We start from the raw sequence: 26,023 nt of genomic DNA, 5'->3' as shown, positions 1-26,023 counted from the left end.
TGAAATTAATGCAAAAATGTGATATTAATATATATAAGGAAGGCAGTTTCAAAAAATCAATCATTACTCTTCACCAAATATAGATTAGTTTTGAGGAAAAATAGGATCTGTAGGTATAATGAGTTTACATACCCCAAAGTTCACAAAACTGGAAGTTAAGAAAACCTTAGTTTTTAGCTTTTTTAGTTTTTAGACCTGGCTAAAGCCACTTAGAAATCATGTGATCTGTATTGAAATTATAGGAGCCACGCTTAGCAGATCACTGAGCATGCTTGATATATGTGGCTGAGTCATTCTTTATTTGGAGTTTTTTTTTTTTTTTAACAAGAACAGAGTGGCCTAGAAAACTTTCTCAATCATGGTTACCTTTACTAATAACAACAAACACTTCTAAAGCATTTACTTTGGGTCTAGCTCTACTATAATTACATATGTTCGTCCTTTAATCTCTACAATGGTCCTGGGAGGCAATCAACCAATTAATAAATGATCAAACAAATAAGAATAAGTGTATATGCACATGTATGTACATATGTGCATACACATATATATGTTACATACTTATACACAAACATGTGTAAAACATAGAAATATGAATGAGAGACACATTTCTTTATGAACATTAATTATGATAATGTGCATGGTGAATTTTCCAGAGGGGGAATAACGTATGTCACATTTTCCAAACATGTTTCAAACCTTATTTTCATAGAGGTGCTCATGGCACAAGTACATATGCTCTGGAAAATGTTAATTTAATTATTGAACTTAGACTTAGCTCTAAGTCCAGGGAATTCTTAAATGAATGATTGGTTTGTGCAGTCTCATGTGATATCAGAGCTACAAAGCAGATCTTGGCTCAGGCATTGGACCCAGTGTGAATTACCATGACATGTGAAAGGGTGGTGATATGGTAGCCAGTAATGCTTTTTTCTACCCTTAGTCAAAGGAGAATTAGTACCATTATTTATAAGAGTAGCAAAGAACACATAAGATTTTTGTTCAGATGCATGCTCTGCCTGTAACTTCTACCATGCTTCATCTGAAATTATTGCTTTTTGGTGTTGGATCTTAGCTGAAATTTCCTTTCTTTGTGAGGTTTTTCCTAATTCCCTGTGTAGATCATATTCCTTTGTTCTATGCCCTGCTGATATGATTCTCCACTTCTCTACAACACTTATCTCCCTGTGCTGTTATATCCAAATTTATGTGATTGCCTATATAATGTCTGTATCCCCTACTTATACACTCCTACTTATACTCCTCTGCTGATATTCTCCTTTTATTTATATTAGTCTGTTTTTGTTGCTTATAACAAAATACCTCAAACTTGTTGATCTATAAAGAAAAATGAAATTTATTGCTTACAGTTTCTGAGGCTGGGAAGTCCAAAGTCCATCTGGTGGTGGTGACAGTGACCCAGGGGTTTCATATTGCAATGTGGTGGAAGCAGAGAGAGCAGGGAGAGCAAGAGACAGACTTTCCTCTTCTTTTAAAGCCCTCAGAACCACACTCCTGACCACCATTTTTAATCCATTCACTACTACAAGGTCCTACAATCCAATCACTTCTTTAAGGCTCCACCTTTCAATTATAATTATAGGATTTCCCACGCCCTTAACAATCAGAGTGGGGGCTAAGCTTCTAATACATAAAACTTGGGGAACGCAAGCTTCAATGAGTTTTGGGGGGACATAATTCAACCCACTACATATATAATACGTCTCATGAGAACAAGGGACCATGTCTGGTTTTATTTATCATTATATCTCTAGCTAAGTATCTGCTCAGTATTTACTGAGTGAGTGAATGACTGTGAGCCCTTGTGGTGTGCCATAGTATGTTTGTACCTGTCTCTGCTGAGAGCAAGAATGTGTGTTACGTATGTTGTTGTCATCCAGATGAGTGAGTGCTCATCAAGACTGTTGGATTTATGGCTTCAGCTTTTCAAATTCATTTGGAAGACCATTGGCCCCACCCATTCCTTATTCCTCTATGGCATATTATTCAGATAGTTTGGTAAGAAGCAAGTGTTTTATTTCCAAACTCTTCTCCCTAATCTCCGTTTTGTGTTTCTGAAGGGGGACATAGTCCAGGCAATTCTCCTATCTCCTGCACCCTTCTCCAATGTTGTTATGTCCCTAATGATTACATGTACTTAGATCTATCAAATTGTTTTTAAGTAAAATTACCTGGAATAGAACAAATTTAGCAGAAATCAGACATTTTAGAACATGACAGTAACAGTTAAAAAGGAGATGGTTTATTTATTTATTTAACTGAAGATTTTTTCTTTAACTGGACTTCATAAATTGGCAAACTTTTTGTAATCTCATAACTATTTGAGGTTTGCTGTTATCTTTAAGGATTACGTAAATACTTTTTTTGCAAATCTGTGTTGCTACTACTAGCATTTTCTGGTCATTGGTCTATATATGTTAATGTTAAAATTTAGTTTTAATTTAATGGAAAATTATACATCCGAAGTATAAATGCAACTGCAGTGAACTAATAGAGTTATCCTTTGTTTATCATCATTAGTGAAGATGATAGTCAGATGTACAAATTTTCCTAATAAAAGAGTACATTTTATTTTCCAATTTTGTTTTAGAACAATTAATGGAAATCTTTTTAATTGTATTACTGAGGACTATGTAAATGTTTCTTTTTATGTACAGTACTAATAATTCTGTAAATGTTAATTATAGTTCTCTTACAATGCAGTAACCCTTTGAGGGTGGGACGTGTAAGATTGATTTGTTTGCCCTTTGTCTTAATGACCCTACCCAGTTTTTCTATTGCTGTAGGCTATCAGCATTCAGAGGGCTACCTCACTGCCACCACCCTTTTAAGGACTTGTCTATCTAGTAAGAACTGAAGATGGCTAGGGAACAGCTGCTACAAGTTCATAAAGTTATTTACCTTTGTTTTATTCAAATTTGGAAATCTGTAAGCCTAGGTCTGGGGCTTTCTGACAATGAAAAGTGCTCAGAGATATCAATAATGAATAACCGTTTGCTGGACATTTGGCCACTCTTTCTGTCTTTCCTACGTAAGACAAGCACAACTGAGAGGAAAGATCAAGGAGTATGATTCAGGATACCAGGCTACCAGCCTTCGATCTGGCGCTACCCAGCATTGCCACCTTAGATATCCTTGATATGTTCTGGGCATCAATTTACCCATCTCTAGAATGAGAAGACAAAATAAATAATCTCCAGAAGTTTTTCTTCTCTAAAGTCAATGATTCTTAACTTCTGGTTAATCCTTTTTAGTTGCCATCATATTCTTCATGTTATCCAGTACATACATCCATTATTTTTAATTCATTAGAGTAATAAACAAACAAATAGCCTTATGAAATATAAAAAACCTACAGTAGCTACAGTGACAGTTTTATTCAAAGTGAGACAAAGTGTGTGAAGTACATTTTTCCCATTTCCAAACTGCACATCCATATGCTAATAACTGTTGTGTGAGTAATTTAAGAGTGTCTACTAAGATTTCTTATAGCTATCACAAACTAGTAATCTATCAAGGTACAATGCGGGGTAATATGTTTTTACACAACAGTAGTGAGGCTCTCATTAATTACCACCTGTAATTGCTTGATATGAACATTTATTTTAAAACTTAAAAATTACATACAACAAAATAATGATTTAAAATTCCTCCAGGAAGTCTATACACAGAAGTTGCTGTATTAGAGTTAATGATTTATTGTCATATTATTGCTTTTGTCTTTTTAATAGATGACATATTATTCTAATTAAAATAGAAGAAAAGGTTCTGCCAACAATTCAACATCTCTCTGAGTCACTTCTGCTATCTGCTGCCTTAAAGATAAGCATATAATTTATTAGACTTCTTAAGCAATATTTGATTCAAAACATCAATATATTTATATGCCCAAGGAAGAAGAATTTGTAGTCTAGTTTTATTCTCAGAAGGTTATGCAAGTCCAGGTTATATGCATGTTTCCATGTCTCGTACAACCGACTTTAGAATCTGATAGCCAAAGTTTACCATTTCACATTTAATCTAAACTTTAATTTTAAAAGATTCCAAGCAGACCTCCCTTTGGTGAGGTATAGTCCTTCTTTTCTCAAATATCTTTTTCCATTTGTTTTATTATTTTGCTTTAATACAAGTCGAGGATAAAATTAAGGTTCAAATTTAGAATTATGAGTGAAAATTATTTTTTTAAAGGGATTTTGACCTTAAGGAGAAGGAGAAGGGCTAAAAAAAAGAGAGAGGGAGAGAGAAATTTAAGCAGAAGAGAGTCAATAGGTCAGAGTTTAGATCTGCCTTTAGGAAAGTGAGAGTGGGATAAATTCAAGTCCTGTCTTGAATGAGAAAAGGAATATTTTTGGCAATACAAAGAGTAGGACTAACTAGAGTGATTTTTATGTTTCTAAATTTGTACTTTGAAGATTTTTAAGTTGATAGATAGACATCTAGCATTAGGCATACATTTTCAAAGGAAGCATTGGGTTTATGGAGCAGAGAGTCCTGTGATTGAAGGTGCTGGTCTGACAGAAAGAACTTTAGAGGAAGTAAGGCAAGAGGTGTGATCACTTTCCAGAGTTACCTGCATTTGGACAGCATGCCCAGGGCCCAGAAAATACCAAAGTGAAATGGAGAATGCATGTGTTACAGGCTCTATAATGGACAATTTTGCTGTTTTCCATGGCTTGGGGAATGTATAATGAATCCTCTTATTTCAACACTATACATATCATTTGGTCTTCATCATTTCAGAAACTGGACTTTTTCAAGGTTTAAAAAGCATTTTATGAAAAATAGGTATTACAAATTTATCTTTATGAATCAAATCATTTGGACTGAGAGCTCTGTAATTTGGCCAAGAATCTAGTAAAAGTTGCCACTGGGAAAGTTAGCAAAGCCCTATTTTTAATGGTGGTTTTAGTTATTGTATGATGGAACACCATTTATTTTCTGACTAACTTGACAGAGAGTGGTGGTGTGTGTGTGGGAAAGGGAGGTGGCATTGGGTGGAGGAAGGAGGGAGAGACAAGGAAGAGAGGGTGCAAAAAGGAAAGCTTTTAAATATTTTCTGATTTCTGTTTCCTAAGATTACATTCAGAAACTAGTCAAATGTGGTCATAATGTACCTTCTTTTAAGAGTGTGTAATCACTAAATAAAAGAGCCTGTGCCCAAATTTGAACAAATTTCAAGATATGCCTCTAAATAATATAAGTATTCACTTTTTCTTTTCCCCTTTAATTTTCACTTTATAACTTGTGGTTCAAGGACAGCAATGCCTGGGGTCCTATGCAGGAACTGAGGACAGCAGCCCCTCCACGTGGAAGCAGGCAAGAGGGCAGTGGCCTGGGTCCTCAAGAGAAAAGTGTCAAGTCACCTATTAGGGAGCCCCTGTCAAACTAACAGTAGGCTTTTCAACAGAAACTTTACAAACCAGAAGAAAATGGGATGATATATTCTAAAAACTAAAAGAAAAAAACCTGCCAGCCAAGAATACTGTACCCAGCTAGGCTATCCTTCAGAAGTAAGGGAAAAATAATGTATTTTCCAAACAAAATCTGAGAAAGTTCACCACTACATGACCAGCCCTACAAGAAATACTCAAGGAAGTTCTGAATCTGGAATCCAAGAAACGATAATAACTACCACAAATACACAAGAAAGAACAAAACACACTGGTAGAACAAAAATGCAAAGGGGAAAGAGAAGGAAACTAAATCTTACCACCACAAAAAACCATAATAAAAATGTAATAATGCCCCTGCTTTATTTCTGATTTTGGTAATTTTGGTAATTTCAAGAATCAACTCTTGGTTTTGTTGTTTTTCTCTATCGTTTTTTAATTTCCTGTTTCATATGTTTCTGTTATGATTTTCATTATTTCCTACTTATATTTGCTTTTGGTTTAGTTTACTCTTCTTTTTCTATTTTCTTACAGTAGAAGTTTATATTACTGATTTGGGATTTTTCTTATTTGTAATATAGGCATTTACAAATATAAATTTTCTTCTATGTACTGCAAGAGTGCTGCATCCTATAAATTTTAATATGTTACTCTTTGTTTTTATCTCAAAGTACTCTCTATTTTTCCTGTGATTTTTCTTTTTACCCATTGTTCATTTAGGAGGTGTTTATTGTTTAATTTCCACACATATGTGAATTTTTTAAGTTTCCTTCTGTTATTGCGGTCAAAGAACATATTTTTTATTGTTTTCTATGACATTAGTCCTTTTAAGTGTATTAAGACTTGTTCTGTGCCCATAAACCCCCCCAAAACCAAAATAAAACAAGCAAACAAACAAACACAAAAATTCTCAAATTCTACTTCTAATCATGGAAACCACAGTTCCAAGTCAAAGAAGACTGTCAGCTTAAAAAAATGCGTGGTTCTAAGTAGATGAGGTATCAAGCCTTGGAAAGACATGGAGGAAACAAATGCATACACCAAATGAAAGAGGGCAATCTGAAAAGCCTGCATACTTTGGTTCCAACTATGTGATATTCTGGAAAAGGCAAACTGTGGAGACAGTAGAATGATTAGTGATTGCCAGAGGTTAACGGGTAGGAAAGGACAAATAGGCAGAGCACAGAGGATTTTTAGGATAGTGAAACTACTCTGTATGATGCTGTAATGGTGGATCCATGTCATTAACGCATTAGTAAAAACCCATAGAATGTACGTTCAGTGATCTCTAGTGGTTAACTATGGACGGGATGATAATGATGTGTCAGTGTAGGTTTAGTTGTAACAAATGTGTCAGTTGTAACAAATGTATCACTCTGGTGGGGTGTTCATAATGGGGGAAGCTGTGCATGTGTGGGGGCAGGGATATATGGGAATCTGTACTTTCTGCTCAGGTTTTCTGTTAACCTAAAACTGCTCTAAAAAAAATAAAGTTTATTAAAAACTTTCTTGTGATTTAAGGTGAAATTCTAGTGTTCATGCTTTTGGTGGCTTGAAACATCTCATAAATTTTTGTTGCTATAGCTCTAGTACTATGTACATGATAATCACCCACTTCACTATTTGTTGTTTTTTCATTGATATATTTAAATGTTCATAGTCTCTTATTAGAGGATTTTAAAAAAATTGTGAGGGTGGTTAAAAAGGGGATGGTTTAATTTTGTACGAAAAAGTTAATACAAGTTTATGATTGCTGTCTTGGTTCTCTCACACCATCCAGTTGATCTAAGGATCTACTGCTTTCAGGATATTCTTCGGCTGCCTAATCTTTCCTGCTTTTGACAGCTGGATGCTAGAACTACTCAGGTGCAACTCCACCTGGGGAGACTTTTACCCAGCTTTTTAGGTATTCTTGTTAAAATAGTTGATCATACTGTATCCTTGTCACCCCTCTACTCCTGTACTATACTTATGGGGGTATTTTGGCCAAGATAGGAAGTGATAGCACCCTTTTAATTTCTTTGCTCATTAAGGGTGACCAGCCGTGGTACTGCTTATTGTGAACAGGAAAAGTTCTTGGAAAATTACTTGGGAATCATCTTCAGTGAGAAGACTGTAATATTCAACTGCCATTTATAATCAGAATAATTTAATCTCAGGATTTTCATTGAATCCTCACCTTTTAGCAAAATTAAACTGGCAGAGTATTTTTATTTCCTAATTGGGTCCATCTCCTTCTTTCTCTTTTTTTTTTTTCCATTTGACTGAGTCATGAATTAATTTGTTTCTAGTATTGCTCATTCCTTACTCTTGGTGATTGGCCTCAACTGCGGAAAAGCACCCTTTGTTCCTTAGATTTCCTTTTGGCCAGGTCGCATTTCAGCTACTCATTAAAACATGTATTTATTCTACTCTGGAGCACATTGTCTGGCCAGCCATGAATTTATAGTGAAATGTAACAGTAAATTGTGCTCTGTGGTCAAAAATGCCAAATGATACACACAGCAGCACAGAGGTTTCCAGCACAGGGTAGAATTAAGGAGCTTAGGACCAGTGCCGGGATTGTTGGCCATATTTTCACAGTGGCCAGTTTTGTTAGGTTCAAACTTGGAGAGAGCTTGAAATCACTTATCTCCGATGTTTGCGCTCATAACCACAAAGCCTCTGAGAAACACAGAACTGATCTTGTAATAAGCTCCAGCTGAGTTTACAAGCCTCTGAGCTTTTCTGAAAGCCTGTTTAGTTTAATGAGGGTTTTCAGATTTCAAAGCTCACACACCTTCACATAAAAACAGATGATTATGACCAAATTAGGGAATGTTGTTCTATGAGTGTTTTCCCCCAATATGTTCTCTTTTCAGTTGTCAGATATTGTTCCATTATACTTTTCACCTTCCAGAAATCATTTTTACTTATGATTTTTGAAAGTTTTATTGTATACAGTTTCTAATCAAGCAGAATGTAATGTTTCATAAAACAGAAGATTTTCCTTTTAATAAAGACTAATATGCATATATATTTTTTCTGTCCAATAAAAAAGGTAAAATCTGAGAAAAAAAATTGGACGTTCAGCTTTTGCTACCATGACAATTGTCCCGAGAGGCTAGGCCTCTGTGTTCACCCCTGTGCCTTACTTCGTAGGGCTCTGCAGCGTGCCTGAATGTCTGAAGAGAGAAGAGCCATGTCTCTGAGCCAGTAAGAAGGAATGTGGGAGAGAGGACATCCGTACTTCCCCTGTTTATATATTGCACAGATTATCCCTGAACATTTATAACACTATCTTCATTTGAAAAGTTTAGTCTTTTAATAATAGTTTTAATATATTTGGCCTATTATTGGAATTATCCTACCTATTCATATATTTAAACATGTTACCCTAAGGAAGAAATACTTAGAAATAATTCAAGGCAGGAGATAATGGGACAACATTTTAAAGTGCTAAAAATACAGGGTACTTCAAAAAGTTCATGGAAAGATTTGCATTATCTTTCAATTCTACTTTTCCATGAACTTTCTGAAGTACCCTCATGTTAACATAGAACTCTGTATACAACAAAAATAGCTTTAAAAAAAAAAAAGCTGAAATAAAGACTTTTTAAAGACAAAATCTGAGGAAAAAAATTGCCATCAAACTTAAACTAAATGAAATATTGTAGAAAGTTTATCAGATGGAAGAAAATGATACCATGTGAAAACTTGGATTTATACAAAGTCATGTAGAGTGGTATAAACAGTAAATATGTGAGCAAATACAAAAGGTCCTTTCTCATTTAACAATTTAAGTTGTTTAACACAAAAATATTAGCATTGTATTTTGGCATTTCTAACATGTGGATGTAAAAGGCATGGCAAATTAACGTAAAAGAAGGAAGAGAGGAAATGGAAGTATACAATTGTAAAGTCCTTCTGTTGTATGTGAATGGGATAAAATAATTAAACAAGGAAGTATGGCTGGCTGATAAACTAGGAGAGAAAGTAGAAGGAAGTACCAAGAAGTATTCAATCTCAAAGTATATAAAAAAGGAACAGAGAACACATGGAACAAATAAGGGAAAAAAAATGGTAAGGTAGTGGCCTTAATTGCATGTACATTAGTTGTAAATGATAAGAACAACTCAATTAAAAGGTAGAGATTGATTGGATTTTTAAAAAGTACGACATATGTATATATTGTGTACAAGGACTTTGAATATAAGGGCCCAGAAATTAAAAGGAAGATAAAGGAATTCCATGTAAACATTAATCATAAGAAGTTTAAAATGGTTATATTGTCACTAAGGACAGGAAATACTACCAGAGATAAGAGGGACTTTATGTAATGAAAAAGGGATAAATTCTCCAAGAAAATATAACAAGCTTCAATATGTATGCACCTGACAAGAAAACTAAAAAATGCTTGAAGAACACAAAATAATTGAAGGGAAAAATAGAAAAAAAATGTGTAAGTATCCTTTCTTAGTAATTTATAGAACAAATAGAAAGTCATTAAGGACAAGTATACAGCAAATCTGAAAAACACTATCAATCAACCTAATCTAATTGGTATTTATAGAACTCCTCACTCAACAATAGAAGAATACACATTCTTTTCAAATGCGCATGGAATATTCACCAAGATGTCATACACTGGGCCATCAAACACCTTAGCAAATTTAAAAGAGTCAAATTTATACAAATGAGGGTCTTAGAACTTTACAGAATTATGATAGTAATCAAGAAGATAAAGATATCTGGAAAATCTCTGAGTATTTGGAAATTACACAACAATCTTCTAAATAAACCATGGGTAAAAGAGAAATTTACAAGAGAAATTAGACTATATATATATACTAGTATTTTTAATTAGTTGATACATTTTTAAATTGAAAAATAAAAATTGTGTATACTTACCATGTACAATGTGATGTACATCTGAATGGCTGATGGCTAAATAGAGCTAATTAACATATGCATTATCTCACATGCTTATTTTTTGTGGTGGGAACACTTAAAATCTACTGTCAATGATTTTCAGGAATACAGTATATCGTTAACTATCATCACCATGTTGAACAATAGATCTCTTGAATTTATTCCTCTTATCTAACTGCAATTTTGTATCCTTTGACCAACATCACCCCAACTTCCCATCTTCCATCCCCCACCCCCTGGTAACCACCATTCTACTCTCTGCTTCTATGGGTTCAACTGTTTTTAGATTCCATGTATAGGTGATATCATGTGGTACTTGTCTTTCTGTGCCTGGTTTATTTCACTAACATAATGTCCTCCAGGTTTATTCATGTTGTCCCAGATTACAAGATTTTCTTCTTTTTAAAGGCTAAATATTATTTCATTCTATGTATATACCCCTTTTTCTTTATCCGTTCATTTATTTATGAGTACTTAGGTTGATTCCATACCTTGGCTGTTGTGAGTAATGCTGCAATGAACATGGGAGTTCAGATATCTCTTTGTGACTCTGATTTCTTTTCCTCTGGATATATACCCAAAAGTGCAATTACTGGATCGTATGGTAGTTTTATTTTAGTTTTTTGAGAAACCTCCATACTGTTTTTCATAGTGGCTATACCAATTTACATTCCCAATAGTGTACAAGGGCTCTCTTTACTCAACATCTCCACATCCCCAGCAACATTTGGTTTTTTTTTGTTTGTTTGTTTGTTTTATAATAGTCATTCTAACAGGTAGGAGGTGATATCTCATTGTGGTTTTAATTTGCATTTCTCTGATGATTAATGATGTTGAGCAGTTTTTTATATACCTTTTGGTCAATTGTATGTCTTCTTTTGAGAAATGTCTATTCAGATTCTTTGCCCATTTTTAAAATCAGGTTATTTGTTTTCTTTCTATTGAGTTAATTGAGTTCCCTATGTATTTTGGATATTAACTAACCCCTTATCATCATGTACGGTTTCCAAATATTTTCTCCTAATCTATATTTTGTCTCTTCACTCTGTTGATTTTTTTCTCTTCTGTGTTGAGGCTTTTTAGTTTGATATAATCCCATTTGTCTATTTTCACTTTTGTCACCTGTGTTTTTGGGGTCATATCCAAAAACATTACTGCCTAGATCAGTGTCATGGAGCTTTTCTGTTCTGTCTTCTAGTAATTTTACAGTTTTATGTCTTGCGTTCAAGCCTTTAATCCATTTTGAGTTGATTTTTGTACATGGTGTGAGAGAAAATATTTTGAGTTGAATGAAAATAAAAATACAACTTTATCAAAACTTATGGAGTGCTGCCAAAGTAATAGAGGTAAATTAATATGCACTCATATTGGAAAAGTCTCAAATGTCTCAAATTAATACAAGCTTCCACCATAAGAACTTAGGAAGAGAAAAGCAAATTAGGGCCGAGCCCGTGGCGCACTTGGTAGAGTGCGGCGCTGGGAGCGCTGCGACGCTCCCGCCGCGGGTTCGGATCCTATATAGGACTGGCCGGAGCCAGTCACGAAAAGGACAAAAAAAAAAAAAAAAAAAAACAGAATCAAGTTGAAGGAAGAAAATAGCATAGGAAAAGAAACCTATGAAATTGAAAACAAAAAAAAAAAATCTATTAGAAAATCTATAAAAGCAAAAGCTGGTTCATTGACAAAAAAAAAATCGAAAAAATTGGCAAATTTATTGCCAGAGTGACCAAGCAAATAAGAAAGGAGACACAAATTACAAAAATAAGAAATTAATAAAGAGACATCAATACGAACTCTACAGACATGGAAATGGTAATAAGGGACTCTCGTGAACAGCTATCTGCCCATAAATTTGTCAACTTGAATGAGATGGATAGGTTCCTTGAAAAAAACAAATTGCCAAAGTTCACTAAAAAGAAAATTGAAATCTATCTATTAAGAATATTGAATATAAAGTTTTAACCCTCCCAAAATAGAAAAGTCTGGGTCTACATGATTTCACTGGAGACTTCTACCAAACATTTAAGGAAGAAACAATTTCACGTCTACGCAAATCTTTTAAAATATTACAAAAAATGAACCTCTATTTATATTTTTTTACCCTATTCAAAAACTACCTCAAAGTAAATGTAAAAATGTAAAATCCCAAACAATGAAATTTGCAGAATTAAACATAGGAGAAAATCTGTGTTACATTAGGTTAGGCAATGGCTTATTAGATATTAAACCAAAAGCATGATTATAAAGAAATTCTTGATAGGTAGGGCTTCATATAAACTAAAGACTTCAGAAAACAAAGTTAAGATAGTGAAAAGAAAAGCCACAGACTGGAAGAAAATATCTGTGAAACACACATCTGAGGAAACCACTCGTATCCAGAATATATAAAGAACTCTCAAAACTCACTACTAAGGAAGCAAACAACTCAATTTAAAATATGGGTAGAAGAGTTGATCAGATGTGTGTGTGCGTGTGTGTGTAAAGTAAGTTCATGAAAAGATGCGTATCATCATTAGTCATTAGGGAAATGCAAACTAAAACTATGAGATACCATTAACACGGATTAGAATGTATACAATAAGAATAACTGATGTACTGTGTGCCGTCAAGGATGCAGACCAACTGGAACTCTCATATATGCAAAGTGCAAAATGGCATAGTCACTTTGAAAATAGTTTGGCACTTTCTCATAATGTTATCCAGATAATTGCCATACATGCCAGATAATTAACAACTTATGTTCACACAAACCCTCTGTGTGAACATTTATAGAAGCTTTATTTACAATAGTCAAAAACTGGAACTAACTCAAATGTCCCTCAACTGAGGAATGGATACATACATTGTGGTACATCCATACAATCCAATGGAACACTCCTCAGCAATAAAAAGAAATGGATTAATGATACATGCAACAATATGGATAAATCTCAAATTTATTATTCTTTGTGAAATAAAGCCAGTTTCAAAATTCTGTGCTGTGTGATTTCGCTTATATGATATTCTTAAAAGTGTCTAATTATAGGGACAGATCAGTGGTTGCCAGGGGTTGGGGGATAAGGGAGAGTCTGACTACAAATGGTCATGGAGAAATTTGGGGGAATGATGGAACTGTTCTTCATCTTTGCTATGGTGTGTATATTATCTATGGGGCATGTGGGTACCTTATGTATTTTTCAAAACGTGCAGAGTTATACACTAAAAAGGGTGAGTTTTATTATATGTTAGCGATAACTTAATTAACCATTTACAATAGCTTAAAAAATAAAATACTTGAGATAAATTTAGCAAATATGTCCAAAACCTGTACACTGAAAACTACAAAAGGTGGTTGAGATAAGTTAATAAGGGTCTAATAAATAAGGGAGTTTGTCTTGTTTGTAACAAAACAGAAGTTTCTATATTGTTAAAATATAGTTCTCCCCAAATTGATCTATGGATCAGTGCAATATCATTGAAAAAAATCACAGCAAATTTTTTTTTTTTGTAGAAATTGATGAAGTGTTTCTAAAATGTATGTGGAAATTCAGAGGACCTATAGTACACAAAACAATGTTGAAAAGGAAAAATATTGGGGAGCTTACAGTACCTAAATTCCAGGCCTAGTATAAAGCTACAATAATAAGTATCATGTGATATTGGCTGAGGGTATACATAAAAATCAAACATACACATCATAGGACTCAGCAATGTTGTACAAGGAATGAACACATATGCCCACTGAAACACTTTTACCTTTTGTTCATAATATTTTTTATTTGTAACAGCCACAAACTGTGAACAAAAACCAAATGTCCATCTGTGGGTGAATGGATAAACAATTATGCTAGGTCGTTTTGATGAAATACTAATAAGTAATTAAAAGAGATGAATCACAAATGCTATATGAATAAATGAATCTCAAAAACATAATGAGCAAAAGAAGCCAGCCAGAAAAGAGTACATAAAGCATACTGGATGATTTCATTCATATGAAATTCCACAGTAGACAAACTCATCTTTGGTGACAGAAAGTAGATCTGTGCCTGGGTTTAAGATTGTGGGTGGCATGGTTTACAATAAAAATTTGGGAGTGATAAAAATGTTATATGGCTTGATTGTGATTTTGGTTGCATGGGTATTGATGGTTTGTCAAAACTCATAGCCTTATATACTTCTATCTATTTTATCTCATGGAAATTATACTTCAATGAAGTGCATTTCTAAAATACTACATGAACTATCTACTGTTTTTAAGGTGGGGAAAAACGGTATTTTAGTTTTCCCTTTGTTTCCTTTCAGTCTAATAATATTATTGGAGACATTTCTAAAAAAATGTACTGATTTTTTTCTTTTAATTAGCACAGTGGAAGCAGTGACATCATTTCAGCTGTTGTGTTTATTTTAAGGAAGTCAGCTTTACTAAGTGACATGCAGAAGTTGTTTTAAGCCTGGTCGTAACACAGACTCAAGAGCAAGAGGATGTTCTGAATATATTTACTTTTAATTCATACAAAATGGCTCACATGAACATAGGCCCTAATTTTATGAATATGAAAAAGGAATTTACAGAATATTGTATTTATCTTCAGAAGATATCAGATTCTGTACATTTTCCCCTGTCAGTAATCCCTTAAAGTCCACATATGTTGACATAAGTGTCAGACTCATCGCCAGTTCCAGGATCAAGAAAGACAGTTTCCTCTTCTCCTGCCTATGACCTTTTCCCACTACATTACAAATATGAGGATTCTTCAAAAAGTTTGTGGAAAAATTGAATTAAAAGATAATACAAATCTTTCCATGAACTTTTCGAAGACCCCTTGTGTCAATTTGTAAAAGAAATAACAATCCTCAATAATTATGTGAAAAAGTCATATACAAGAAAAGAACACTTTTCACATTCCAAATCAGCCTAGGCTGTTTGTTTTAATAAAAACCCTCAATGCTGTCACAGATGTACCTTCTCTTACATTGCTCATGCATCTGTGGATTGACAGGTTGCATGAAAACTAAATGGAAGGTAGTAATGGCAGTAGCAAAGGGAGAGTTGGGTTGTCTCCTCTGGTACTTTCCTGAGTCAAAGGATCTAGATAATGCTTCTGCCCCCACACAGAACACATTTAGATTTATTGAGTCATCTCTTGTTTTTGAATATGCCAAAACATACTGACCTTTTTTTGCAAATCACCACAGTTATTTGTAATAGAATTGTAAGAAATTGACTCCCATTTTTATGCTATTGGACTGGGGTAGATCTAGGTTATATAAAGATGCACACTTCTTCTATTATATTTCTTAAGCACCTTACTGCCAGAAACTTCTTTGAATCTTAGCTCATATGTTTCTGTTTTTGTGCTCTCTAATTAGAAAACCACTTGGTTATTTTGTTCTTATATTCAGTTTCTTCCCTCCTGATTTGAAGTCTTGTCAATATTAACCCTGCTATTAAAAAAATTTTTTTTAATGTTCTAGATGCTCTGAATTTTGTAATTAGCTTGTATGTGTGACCTGACATTATTTATTTTGTTTTATCTTTAAAGCAAAATGTTTAGGAGAATCTTGACATTTAAACTATTGTGGTATTTGTATTTGCAGTTTCCCGAATGTGGTTTCTATGGAATGTATGATAAGATCCTGCTTTTTCGCCACGACCCTACCTCTGAAAACATCCTTCAGCTGGTGAAAACGGCTAGTGACATCCAGGAAGGCGATCTTATTGAAGTGGTCTTGTCAGGTAGTATACTTTTTTCTTGATCCATAGATTAATAATTTATATGTGAAAACTTCCTGGGCATACTTTTTTAAGGTAACACAGAAAGCATCAAACTTGACCCCAATACATTTTGGTGCTCTGTCTACATGAACTTCCAAAATTATTTTGGAAGAGAAGCAAATGGTTTGCCTTGAGTTATTTGTTTCCACACCCAGTATTGTCACAATCACATCTCCCAACTTCACTCTCTCTCAGCTATGACCACACACACACATGGCTTCATTCAGCACCTTGAGTCATTTGGACAGCAGAAAAAGTGAAGAGAAAACTCATCCACAGTGAAGCTAAGGCAGCTGTCAGGGCTCCAGATGTACTGAATGTCTGGAAGCCCAGCAATAACAGCAGGGTAAGAAGCCATTGACTTCTTAGAGTTAAAAGTCCAGTAGCTATGAGGTGAGCCAAGACCAAAGAAGAAGCCAGAGCTCAGGAGTTAGAGTAGGGCGAGTCATGCCCCGTGACACTGTTAGCTCAATCCCTGAGAAATAGCTGTGTTTCCCTCTGCTCACACTTATATTTCTTGTTTAGGATTTAAAAGTTAGTAATAGGACTGTGCCTATAAATATAGAAAAAAATGGACGTATTTAAGTTAAAAAGAAAAAAAAAGAATGACAGAGAACAGCTGCAGTGGGAATCCTTACAACGGTGGTGGATACAACGATCATGAAGATGTCCATATTTTTACTGTTTATTTTTGTTAAAAATAGAGTCATTATTGATAAACTCAAATGCATTGCTGCTTTCTTCTCTCCAGCCTTCTTTATTTAAGTCTCTTTGACTAAAGGAAATCCAGTAGCTTTAATAATTCTAGACTTCTTTTACTAAAGTTCTTGAGCTTGTTCAGAGCCCAGTACTTAGATGCACTGATTACAATTCAGTTTGTCTCTGTTTTACTTACTTTGATTTAGTGCAATTTACTTCTTGTCCTTATAGATTGCCTATGGTTGTGTGAGGTCCTTGGACTGCCGCATTTTCATTGTGTAGATGGATACTATAAAACAACTTTTTTGCTATAGAAGTAATCATTTTCCTGTTGTTTATAGGATTGCCATTTGCTAAATAAACAAACCAAAAAAGCAAAAGCTTTAATGGCATTTTACTAAATTTTTTGAAGAAGTCACTCACTTTGGCCAGGTTCACCCTTTTCCTTTTCTTTGGCTCTTTTGACATTTGCTTGCTGCACCTGGCCTCTCAAAACTAGGGACTAGACATGTTGTTTTCTAAGTTGCTTGTTTCTGAAAACTAGGAGCTGCCTAAAATAAATTATTCCAGAAAATCATGCGCTGGATCTATTCTCTTCATAATTCATATTAAACTGAGCCAGGCTGCTTTACAAATAATGTAATGTGTTTTATGAGTCCTTTGTCCCTGTGACAATGTCCAGAAATATATGTGGATTTTTAACATTTCATTTCTCAATTTAATTTTTCTTTCCATTATATTTTTGATATTAAGTGCTTCATAGTAGTAGCATACAGATTGAATGCAACTTGTATGTGGGTGTGTTTGAGTAGGGGAGGGCTGCCTACCTGCATGTTATCTCAGTACCAGTGAACCAGATCTGCTCTTCCCCCACAGTGACCTGCTGCAGTCCTCTGGAGGTCCTGTGCTGCATGAGGAGCAGCATTCTGCTTTTGCTTTCTCTTCTTCACAAACCATGAGCCTCATTGTGCTTATGCTTTGCTTCTTTTGCCATTGATCCTTAAAGTCCACTTAAGAGTGCTTAAGAGCAGCCCTTTTTTCTCACTTGCTGTCCCAGCACCAGGCTCAGGAAGGGCTCACTTTCTCTTACCAGCTATCATTTTTGTATTGAAGAGGAGCCATCCTGTGACAGTATAATTCTAATTGTGAGCCACATGGTCTCATTTCCTCAGTGTCAATGAACCCTTAAATTATTCAGTTATGTATATTCAGTTTGCTCACACATATTCAATTATGTTTCGATCTCGTCGCTTTACCTGTAAACATTGTTGGTGTCAATATTCTCTTAGCTTCTCTCCCACTCAAATGCTTAATGTTGTGATTTGCTCAAGTGTTTTAAACCTTCTCACCCCTCCATATTACAACCCTGTTTCTTTCCCATACAACTTACTTCTTTCCCATACCCTTTTAAAGCCCTGAGTCCATTGTGATCGAATGCCTGATATTTCTTCCTTCTTCCCTGTCTTCTTGTCTTACTTGCAGCCTGGCTCTCCTGAAGGTTTTGCTCCATTCCCTTCAATCCAACAAGGTTTACCAAACTCTTATTTTTCTCCACTCTTAGATGAGGATTTGAGTGAAATGGCCCTCTTCTCATTCCCCACTGCCATTTTTGGTTATTTTCTCTTTCCAGTTCACCCTCTCTCCAATCCAAAGATGTCTATTTCACTCATTTATGTCACCTTCTTTATAATATCTTATTGAAGTGATTTATTTCCTTGAAGACTCATTTCCATTAATTAAACCATGGCAATCACCAGTGTCAGACTCTTTAACTATGACAACTGGTGTCAGACTCCTAATGTTACTTTCCATTTTATGCACCCTTTTTCCTTGGTGTTATGAACGTGCATGTTTATGAATCTTTAGATTTCTTCTCTTCTCTTTTTGTTGGCAATCACCCACAGTCCTGTTCTTGACCTCATCATTAGACAAGGCTCCAGCTGCAAGATCTCCATGTGGGGGCACCGCTCCTCTCTAACTCCAGACTGTCCATTTTCTCCATCTCTACCAAATGTACATACTTGTTCCCTGTATTTTTCACTGTATTTCAATCATTAAACCCCTACCATTTACTGACTATGTTTTTCCTTTTCTTTTTCTCTGCCCATAGTGTGTGACCCACCATATGTATATCTTACACCACTTTGATGCAATCTCAATAAACTTGTTTCCTCTTACACCCCAGCAGGGCCTGCTATATCTGTTCATAATCTGAATTACTTTACCATCCATTTTTGCCATTCCTGTTCCTGAGCCACATATGACTGCTAGACACATAGTCCCCTACCTACCTGGCTAAATGCAAATCCAACTTTTACCTGGCCTTACCATTATTCAGTGATCTTCTTCTCCACCCATCCTTTTTTGTTAGCTATGAGGTTCTCAATAAACATGTATGAATTCATTGATTGACTACTGTCTATCAGATTAGGAGTTACCACATATACCAAAAATATTATCAAATATTGATTTGTTGTAAAATGTTATTTCTATATATATCCTCAAAAGTAAACTGAAGTTCAAATCTCCTTGTTATGCATTCACTTGGCCCAGACAAGAAATAAGTGCCTGGATGGTGGGAGGATTGCACCGCATTATGTTTGAGGCAAGACAAATGAAAGACACTAGGACACTTCAGGTCATGGGTGCAAGGGAGTTCGGATCACATACTCGTTTCTGACCTAGTCCCCGAAGAGGATGGAGTACCATGATTGGCCTGAGATATATGCCATTTCCTGAAGGTGTGTTAAGGACAGTGGGTGAGGCGGTAGAGGAGCAAAACCCTGGACATCCCCTCCATTGCCTTTTGACCAATTCTATAACATAAACAAGCTGTGGAAATTTTCCTCTTAAAGACCATAGTTTTACTGATAAATTTTATTTATCCAATTATTCTTTTTCCTCATCACAAACTAAATTTTACTCTGTAGTTTGATGTAAACATAATCTTGTTCTTTTTATATTTATCCAACATTCCACCAATGGGAACATTTTCTTACACTGGGCTACAGTAAAAATGAGACAAAAACTGGAAAAAAATAATTTTGATGAAGGTTAAATACTTTTGTCTCTTCAGACAAAATCAAGAATTTTCTCTTGCTTATGTCATTTTCTGCTGAGATCATTCATTGTGTTTTATCCACCTAAGGAGTTAGAAACTAACCAGGCTGCTACTGGCTAATTTGCTGATTTATCCTACTCTTTATTTTTGAAAAACATGGCTTTTGTGAGCTAGTACATTTAGACCCAGTAGGCCAGGAAAGGCTTGCTCATGAGTGGATGGATAGTGTTATGGAGAAAAAAATTAATAACTGAATGAAAGTTCTCCAGCATTGGAAAATTCTCTTTGTCTGCTAAGCAAAGAATTAGCATTATTACTATTATTATGAAGTAGGAAAACACTGCAAATGGAAATTTCTCTTACCAAAGCCAAAGTCAAGTTCAAATGTATGGTACTGAACTGTAAAATGAAGTTCATGGAATTATCTGAAGTCTTCTCCATTATGGGTCTCTGTAAAAGCCTGGTAATTCAGCCATAGCAAAGCAAATGAATAACAGGACTATATTTATATAACTGGACTCTTTTTGTTTGTTTTTGGCTCGATCTTTAATTGTTTGTGTGTGTGTATGTGTGTGTATCTTGTCAGTGGTTTAATGGAGAACGGACAAGGATTATAAGAATTCCTCAAGTAAAATTATAATTTAGTAAGCACCTACACTGTAAAGTTGTTACAAAAATTAAACTAATGCACCCAGAGTTTCTGCATATAGCAGCAGTGCAATTGCTTCTCCTCTGCACACACTAAGCAGCTTTTACCCATGTTGTTCACAGTTATAAAACATACCACAAAAGGGAATCCTGGTCTGATAACTTTGAGAAATGTTGGGTTAAGCAACTTTAAAGGAATTCTTCACTGCAGGAGTGTTCAGAACTTTGGTGCATACTAATATGAAGCATAATGATCCATGATTACTTCCCAAGTTCACCATATCATAGAATACTTTTATTTTCCTCTGAGTACCTGGTGAGTCTTGGTTCAGCAGTCCACATTGGAGACACTCCTCTGGTTCATGCCCCTGGACCAAATGGCCTGAAAAGGTGTATCCAGTCTCTCTACACAGAGGTCACCTCTCTCTCATGGAAAGGTAGATTTGAACCATAAAAAAGTAGGAGTTAGGAGGAGAGAAGGCTTTGCTTATGAATTACCACATGCTTTTGAAGCCATTTACGTAAGTAATTTTGTTTCCCTTGCAATGACTGGGAAGAAGAGAAGTCAGAAATCTGAAAAGCCATGGAATGTAAATTTCAACTTGCCTCCATCCTACAGAGAGTAGGGATAGTACCAGAGCTTGACTCTTCAGTCTTCAGTCATTGTCACACCACTTCAAATGCAATTTAGCTCTTTGAAATTGAACCAGTAAACAGAATTTCTTGAGAACTTCAAAAGAAGAATTCAAATAATTCCTACTATACTTTGTAACAAAATGGATACATCTGAGAAATGCATTGTTAGGTGATTTCATCATTGTGTAAACATCATGGAGTGTACTTATGCAAACATAGATGGTATAGCCCACTACATACTTAGGCTATATGGTATAGCCTGTTGCTCCTAGGCTGCAAACCTGTACAGCATGTTACTGTACTGAATACTGTAGGCAGTTACAATACAGTGGTAAGTATTCGTGTATCTAAACATAGAAAAGGTACAGTAAAAATAAGGTGTTATAATCGTATTGCACAATTGTTGGATATGTGGTCTATCATTGATCAAAATGTCATATGCGGTACATGACTGTATTTCAGGGAACCATTGATGGTATTTGTAAGGACAAAAACAGCAATGAGCTTCAAGATGCATTGACATGATTTTTATCATAAAACCATTAGCCTCCACTTCCTCATAAAAAATAGGGATGTTTAATATATCTACTCCTACAAACTGTAATAAGGTTAAGAAAACCCTGTTCTTTTATACAGAGTTATAATATGAAATATGAAATAAAATAACAGTGCCACTGCTTAATCGAGATCCCATCATAATTTTATAACTCTGATCAAAATTGAAATAGTGTCTTAGGGTCACTATGTTTAAGAGATCCTTATGACCATGTTTTTCTCTTACTAAGATTCAGTTTCTAAGCCATAAGCCAGAAAAAATATATGGTAACAGCATTTTAGTAAGGTCCTCCTTTCTTTTATAGGAAGTGTAAATTATTGATTTATATGACATCCTGCCAGTTATATCCGTTTGTCTTCAATTTAGTACATTGCTTAGCAATGTTTTATCCCCCTCTAAAATATAAATGGAAGGGAAAAACCCTGAGAGTGATATGTTAGATCACTGCAGTTTTATTTCCCCAAGAGAGCATTACATAGACCTAGTTTTGTTTGTTTGCTTTTAAGAAAGCAGAATTAATTATTGGCAGCACCTCCTCAACCCTCATACTGCTTAGATAATTAAGGCTGTAAAAGACCTGGCCTTTGGTACTCAATATATGTTTCTTTGTAGTTGTTCTTGGACATCTAAATGTCACAGGCTGAATGGTGCCAATTCCTTGTCCACAGTTGCAATTATCTGTGTGGGTGGTTTTGTAACAATGGAAAATTTAAATGTAAGATTACAGGTAATTACTCTTTTCTCCTAAGTATGGTTTATGTTAAGTGTGTCTTTAGCCTTTTCTTTCTATTGTTGTTAATATTAATTCTCTTTCTATCTTTATCTTTCAAGTAAATCTGGTTTTAGTTTCTAAACCATTTTCACAGAGAAGAGAATGCAGAGAGCAGACAGTTTGGAATGTTTCCACAGACTTCCCAATTTTCCCAACTGTGACCTCAGTAGGCATATGGGGCGTGGACCACTTTGATAGTTTTCTTGGTCTCTTTGAGATATGGATTCTCCGAGGAGATATATGCAATAGTGCATTGCTTGTCTCTCTTTTTTTCCCCCAAGCATGCCTAAGTATCAAGGCAGAAGAAAGACATTCTTTCCAGGTCAAATGGGGAATAAGACAAACCCTAAAGGAAAAAGTCGTTTGAAGACTCTTGTTTCATATTGAAATTTTATGCACGTTTTGGATTCTGCTGCATTATGTTTCTCTGGTTGTTTAATTTTGAATAAACAATATTTCTTCCCCCATGTTGTTCTTTCAGAAGTAATAATGATGGTAGTGATCGTGATATAAGAACATATAGCATTTATAATGAATTAGACATTGTTTTAAATGCTTCACATATACGAGGGGTCTTCAAAAAGTTCATGGAAAGATTTGTATTATCTTTTCATTCCATATTTCCACAAACTTTTTGAAGTACTCTCGCATTAACTGAGAAATATACATCATTTATGTATGGCATATCTCTACATGACTTCTATCGATAGTTGACTTCTAGTCAAAGATTTTGGTTTGAATCCCAGAGCTGGTATTTATTTCTTGTATAATGTTTGGCATGTGTCACCTCTTCCTGAGTGTCGATCCATCACCTGTAAAATAGCAATAACAATATCTCCAGTATAGTGTAAGGCTATAGATGTCATGAGAATAAACATAAAGCATTTCACAAGATTCTTGACAAATATGAAGTACTCAACCCTCTCATCCCACTGGACTACATAGTTCTTGAAACAGGAACCATTTATTTTTATATTTGAATCCTTAGGACCTAGTATATCATGTGCAATCAATATCTATTTGTTGGGTGAATGAATGAATACTTAAATTAATGAAATGAACAAACCAACCAATGAATAAATAAATTGGTGTTCTCTATATGATATCCAAAGGTTGCTGCTCTTCTATAGGAATTGAATTTCAGTGCCTACAATTGGCTCTCCTTGGCCTAATCTTTTAGTAAAATTAGTATTATTATTATCTGACTAATCCATTTTTTCTGTACTTTTGCTCTCTCCTACATATTGTCAAAATCTAATTATTTTTTTAGAAATTGTTTATTCATAGAAAACAAGCCCTGCTTTCAAAACATTGCAGTTTCTTTCACAGCATTTATCATGTAAAATGAGCCTTAATTCATACAATACCAGTGTTTTCTGATCTAATCCCTATGACTCCTGGATTATGCTCATCATCACCAGGTAACCCCATTTGCTACTGGACTCAATTCATTCTTCCTTAAATCAGTTTTCCCAACCATTGCTCTTTTCTTAAATATTCTTGCTTTCTTTCTAAAATATGTTCAGTAGTGATTCCTTTTGATGCACTCCCCAGTACTAATCTTACTTGACTTCATTCAATTTATTGTCTCTACCTCACTGGAACCTCTGTATTCCATATCTGCATTAGACATCATAAGTGGTAGCTCTGAAGCTGTCTCAGGCTCTGGCCTTTCTATATCACAGTCTGGAAGGAATAAGGACTGATATCCTGAGGTCCTGGCTGAGGTTCCTGCTGCTCCGCCTTCCCCTCTTGCTCCCCACACTGGAACTCTAGCTTTATCCATCTAGCAGAACAGCTGTCTTTGCCTACGGGTCACCTGGCAAGACCTATAGGAAAAGTTGAGTCATGTGTTCAAGAACTAAAACCTAAATCTCCGTAGATCTCTGTTGGTGTACATACTGTGGTTTTCAGGGAAGGACATATCAAGCTCCTTTGTTCACACAGTATTAGCCTAAGGCCTAATTCTTCACCATCTGGCAAGTGGACATCCAGCCAGAAATCATAGTTTCTCCATTTCTTCTCTTTTCATCTGTTACTGTGCTAATTGAGGACAGTGTTATAACTGTCAACCAGATAAACAGGAAAAGAACACAAGGATGATGAAAACCAAGGGGGACTTTTTCTGTGTCTTCTCTGGTCACTGTATAACCAAAAATGTCTTATATTTCCTTCTTGGGGTGGAGGTTTAACAGTCTCACGTACAAAAATCTTACCATGTTAGGCCCTTGCGATATTGTGAAAATGTATATTTGGTTGCCATCCCCTGTCGCCTGGCATACAAATCCTAATTTCCATAGAATCTCCAAAGAGTGTCTTTTTGTATGCTAATGAGTTGACTGATGGCTGGCAGCCCCTAGGTAGCTTCAGGATGGGGGCTGGTCACCAGAAAGACCAAGGCAGGACTTTGAGCCCCACCTCCCCAACCTGGGGCAAGGGAGACACTGAAGGTTGGGTTGATCACCAATGGCCAATGATTTAGTCAGTCAAACCTCTGTAATGAAGCCTCCATAAAACCCTTGAGGTGAGAGTTCTGAGAGCTTGTGGACAGTTGAACACGTGGAGGTTCCTGGAGGGTGGCGCATCCAGGGAGGGCATAGAAGATCCACACCTCTTCTCCAGTACCTTGCCCTGTGCATCTCTTCATCTGTATGCTTTGTGATATCCTTTGTAATAACTGATACATGTAAGTAAATGTTTCCCTGAGTTCTGTGAGCTGCTCAACAAATTAGTCAAACTCAAGGAGGGGGTTACGAGAACCCCAGTTTATAACCAGTTGGTCAGAAGCACAGGCAAAACAACCTGTAGCTTGTGATTGGCATCTGTATTTTAGTCTGTTTCTGTTGCTTATAACAAAATACAAGAAACTGGGTAATTTGTAAGAAAACAAAATTTCCGGCTTACAGTTTCAGAGGCTGGAAGTCCAAAGTCCAGAGAACATATCTGGTGAAGGCTTTCTTTCGCGGTGACTTCAGTGATGGCAGGATATCACAGTGGGGAATGGTGGAGTAGAGAGAGAAAGAGAGACTAGCCTCCTCATCCCCTCTCTTTTTAAAGCCCTTTGAACCACGCCCATGACCACTATTTTTAATCCATTCACTACATCATGATCCTACAATCTAATCATCTCTTCAAGGCCCCACCGTTCAATTACCATGATAGGATTTCCCACCCTCGACAGTTACAGTGGGGATTAGTTTTAGGGGAATATTCAACCCAAGGCAGCATCAGAAGTCGGGGGTGGGGGGAAACAGTCTTGGGGACTGAGCCCTCAACTTGTGGGATCTGACACTGTCTCCAGGTAGATAGTGTCAGAATAGATTTGAATTAGAGGACACCCAGTTGGTGTCTACTGCAGAACTGATTGCTTGCAGGTAGGGAGAAACCCCTGCATATTTGGTCACAGAATTCAGTCTTCAGTGTTGATTGTTGTGCTGTGAGAGGAGAGAAAAAAAGTTTGTTGTTTTCCCTCATTCAGTCTTTGATGGTACAATAGAAACTTAGAGAACTTTGTATATTAAGAATTCTGCTAGGAAGTATAGTGAGATATTAGCTTGTTCTTTTTGCTTTTTCA

At 35.5% G+C, this 26,023-nt stretch overlaps 1 protein-coding gene across 3 annotated transcripts in view; it reads left to right on the top strand.

Annotated features, from left to right (window-relative positions):
• The window catches only part of PRKD1 (protein kinase D1), a 301,199-nt gene that overhangs the window by 142,584 nt on the left and 132,592 nt on the right, over positions 1-26,023 (top strand). For all 3 annotated transcript variants that reach the window (XM_063090384.1, XM_063090383.1, XM_063090382.1), the window contains exon 2: positions 15,900-16,038. In XM_063090384.1, coding sequence (XP_062946454.1) covers positions 15,900-16,038 — 139 coding nt within the window. The remainder of the gene's footprint in view (positions 1-15,899; positions 16,039-26,023) is intronic.

Source organism: Cynocephalus volans, chromosome 3 (assembly GCF_027409185.1).
Source record: "Cynocephalus volans isolate mCynVol1 chromosome 3, mCynVol1.pri, whole genome shotgun sequence".
NCBI lineage: Eukaryota > Metazoa > Chordata > Mammalia > Dermoptera > Cynocephalidae > Cynocephalus > Cynocephalus volans.
Note: the sequence above shows the minus strand (reverse complement) of the source record. Positions and strands in the feature narration are given on the sequence as shown.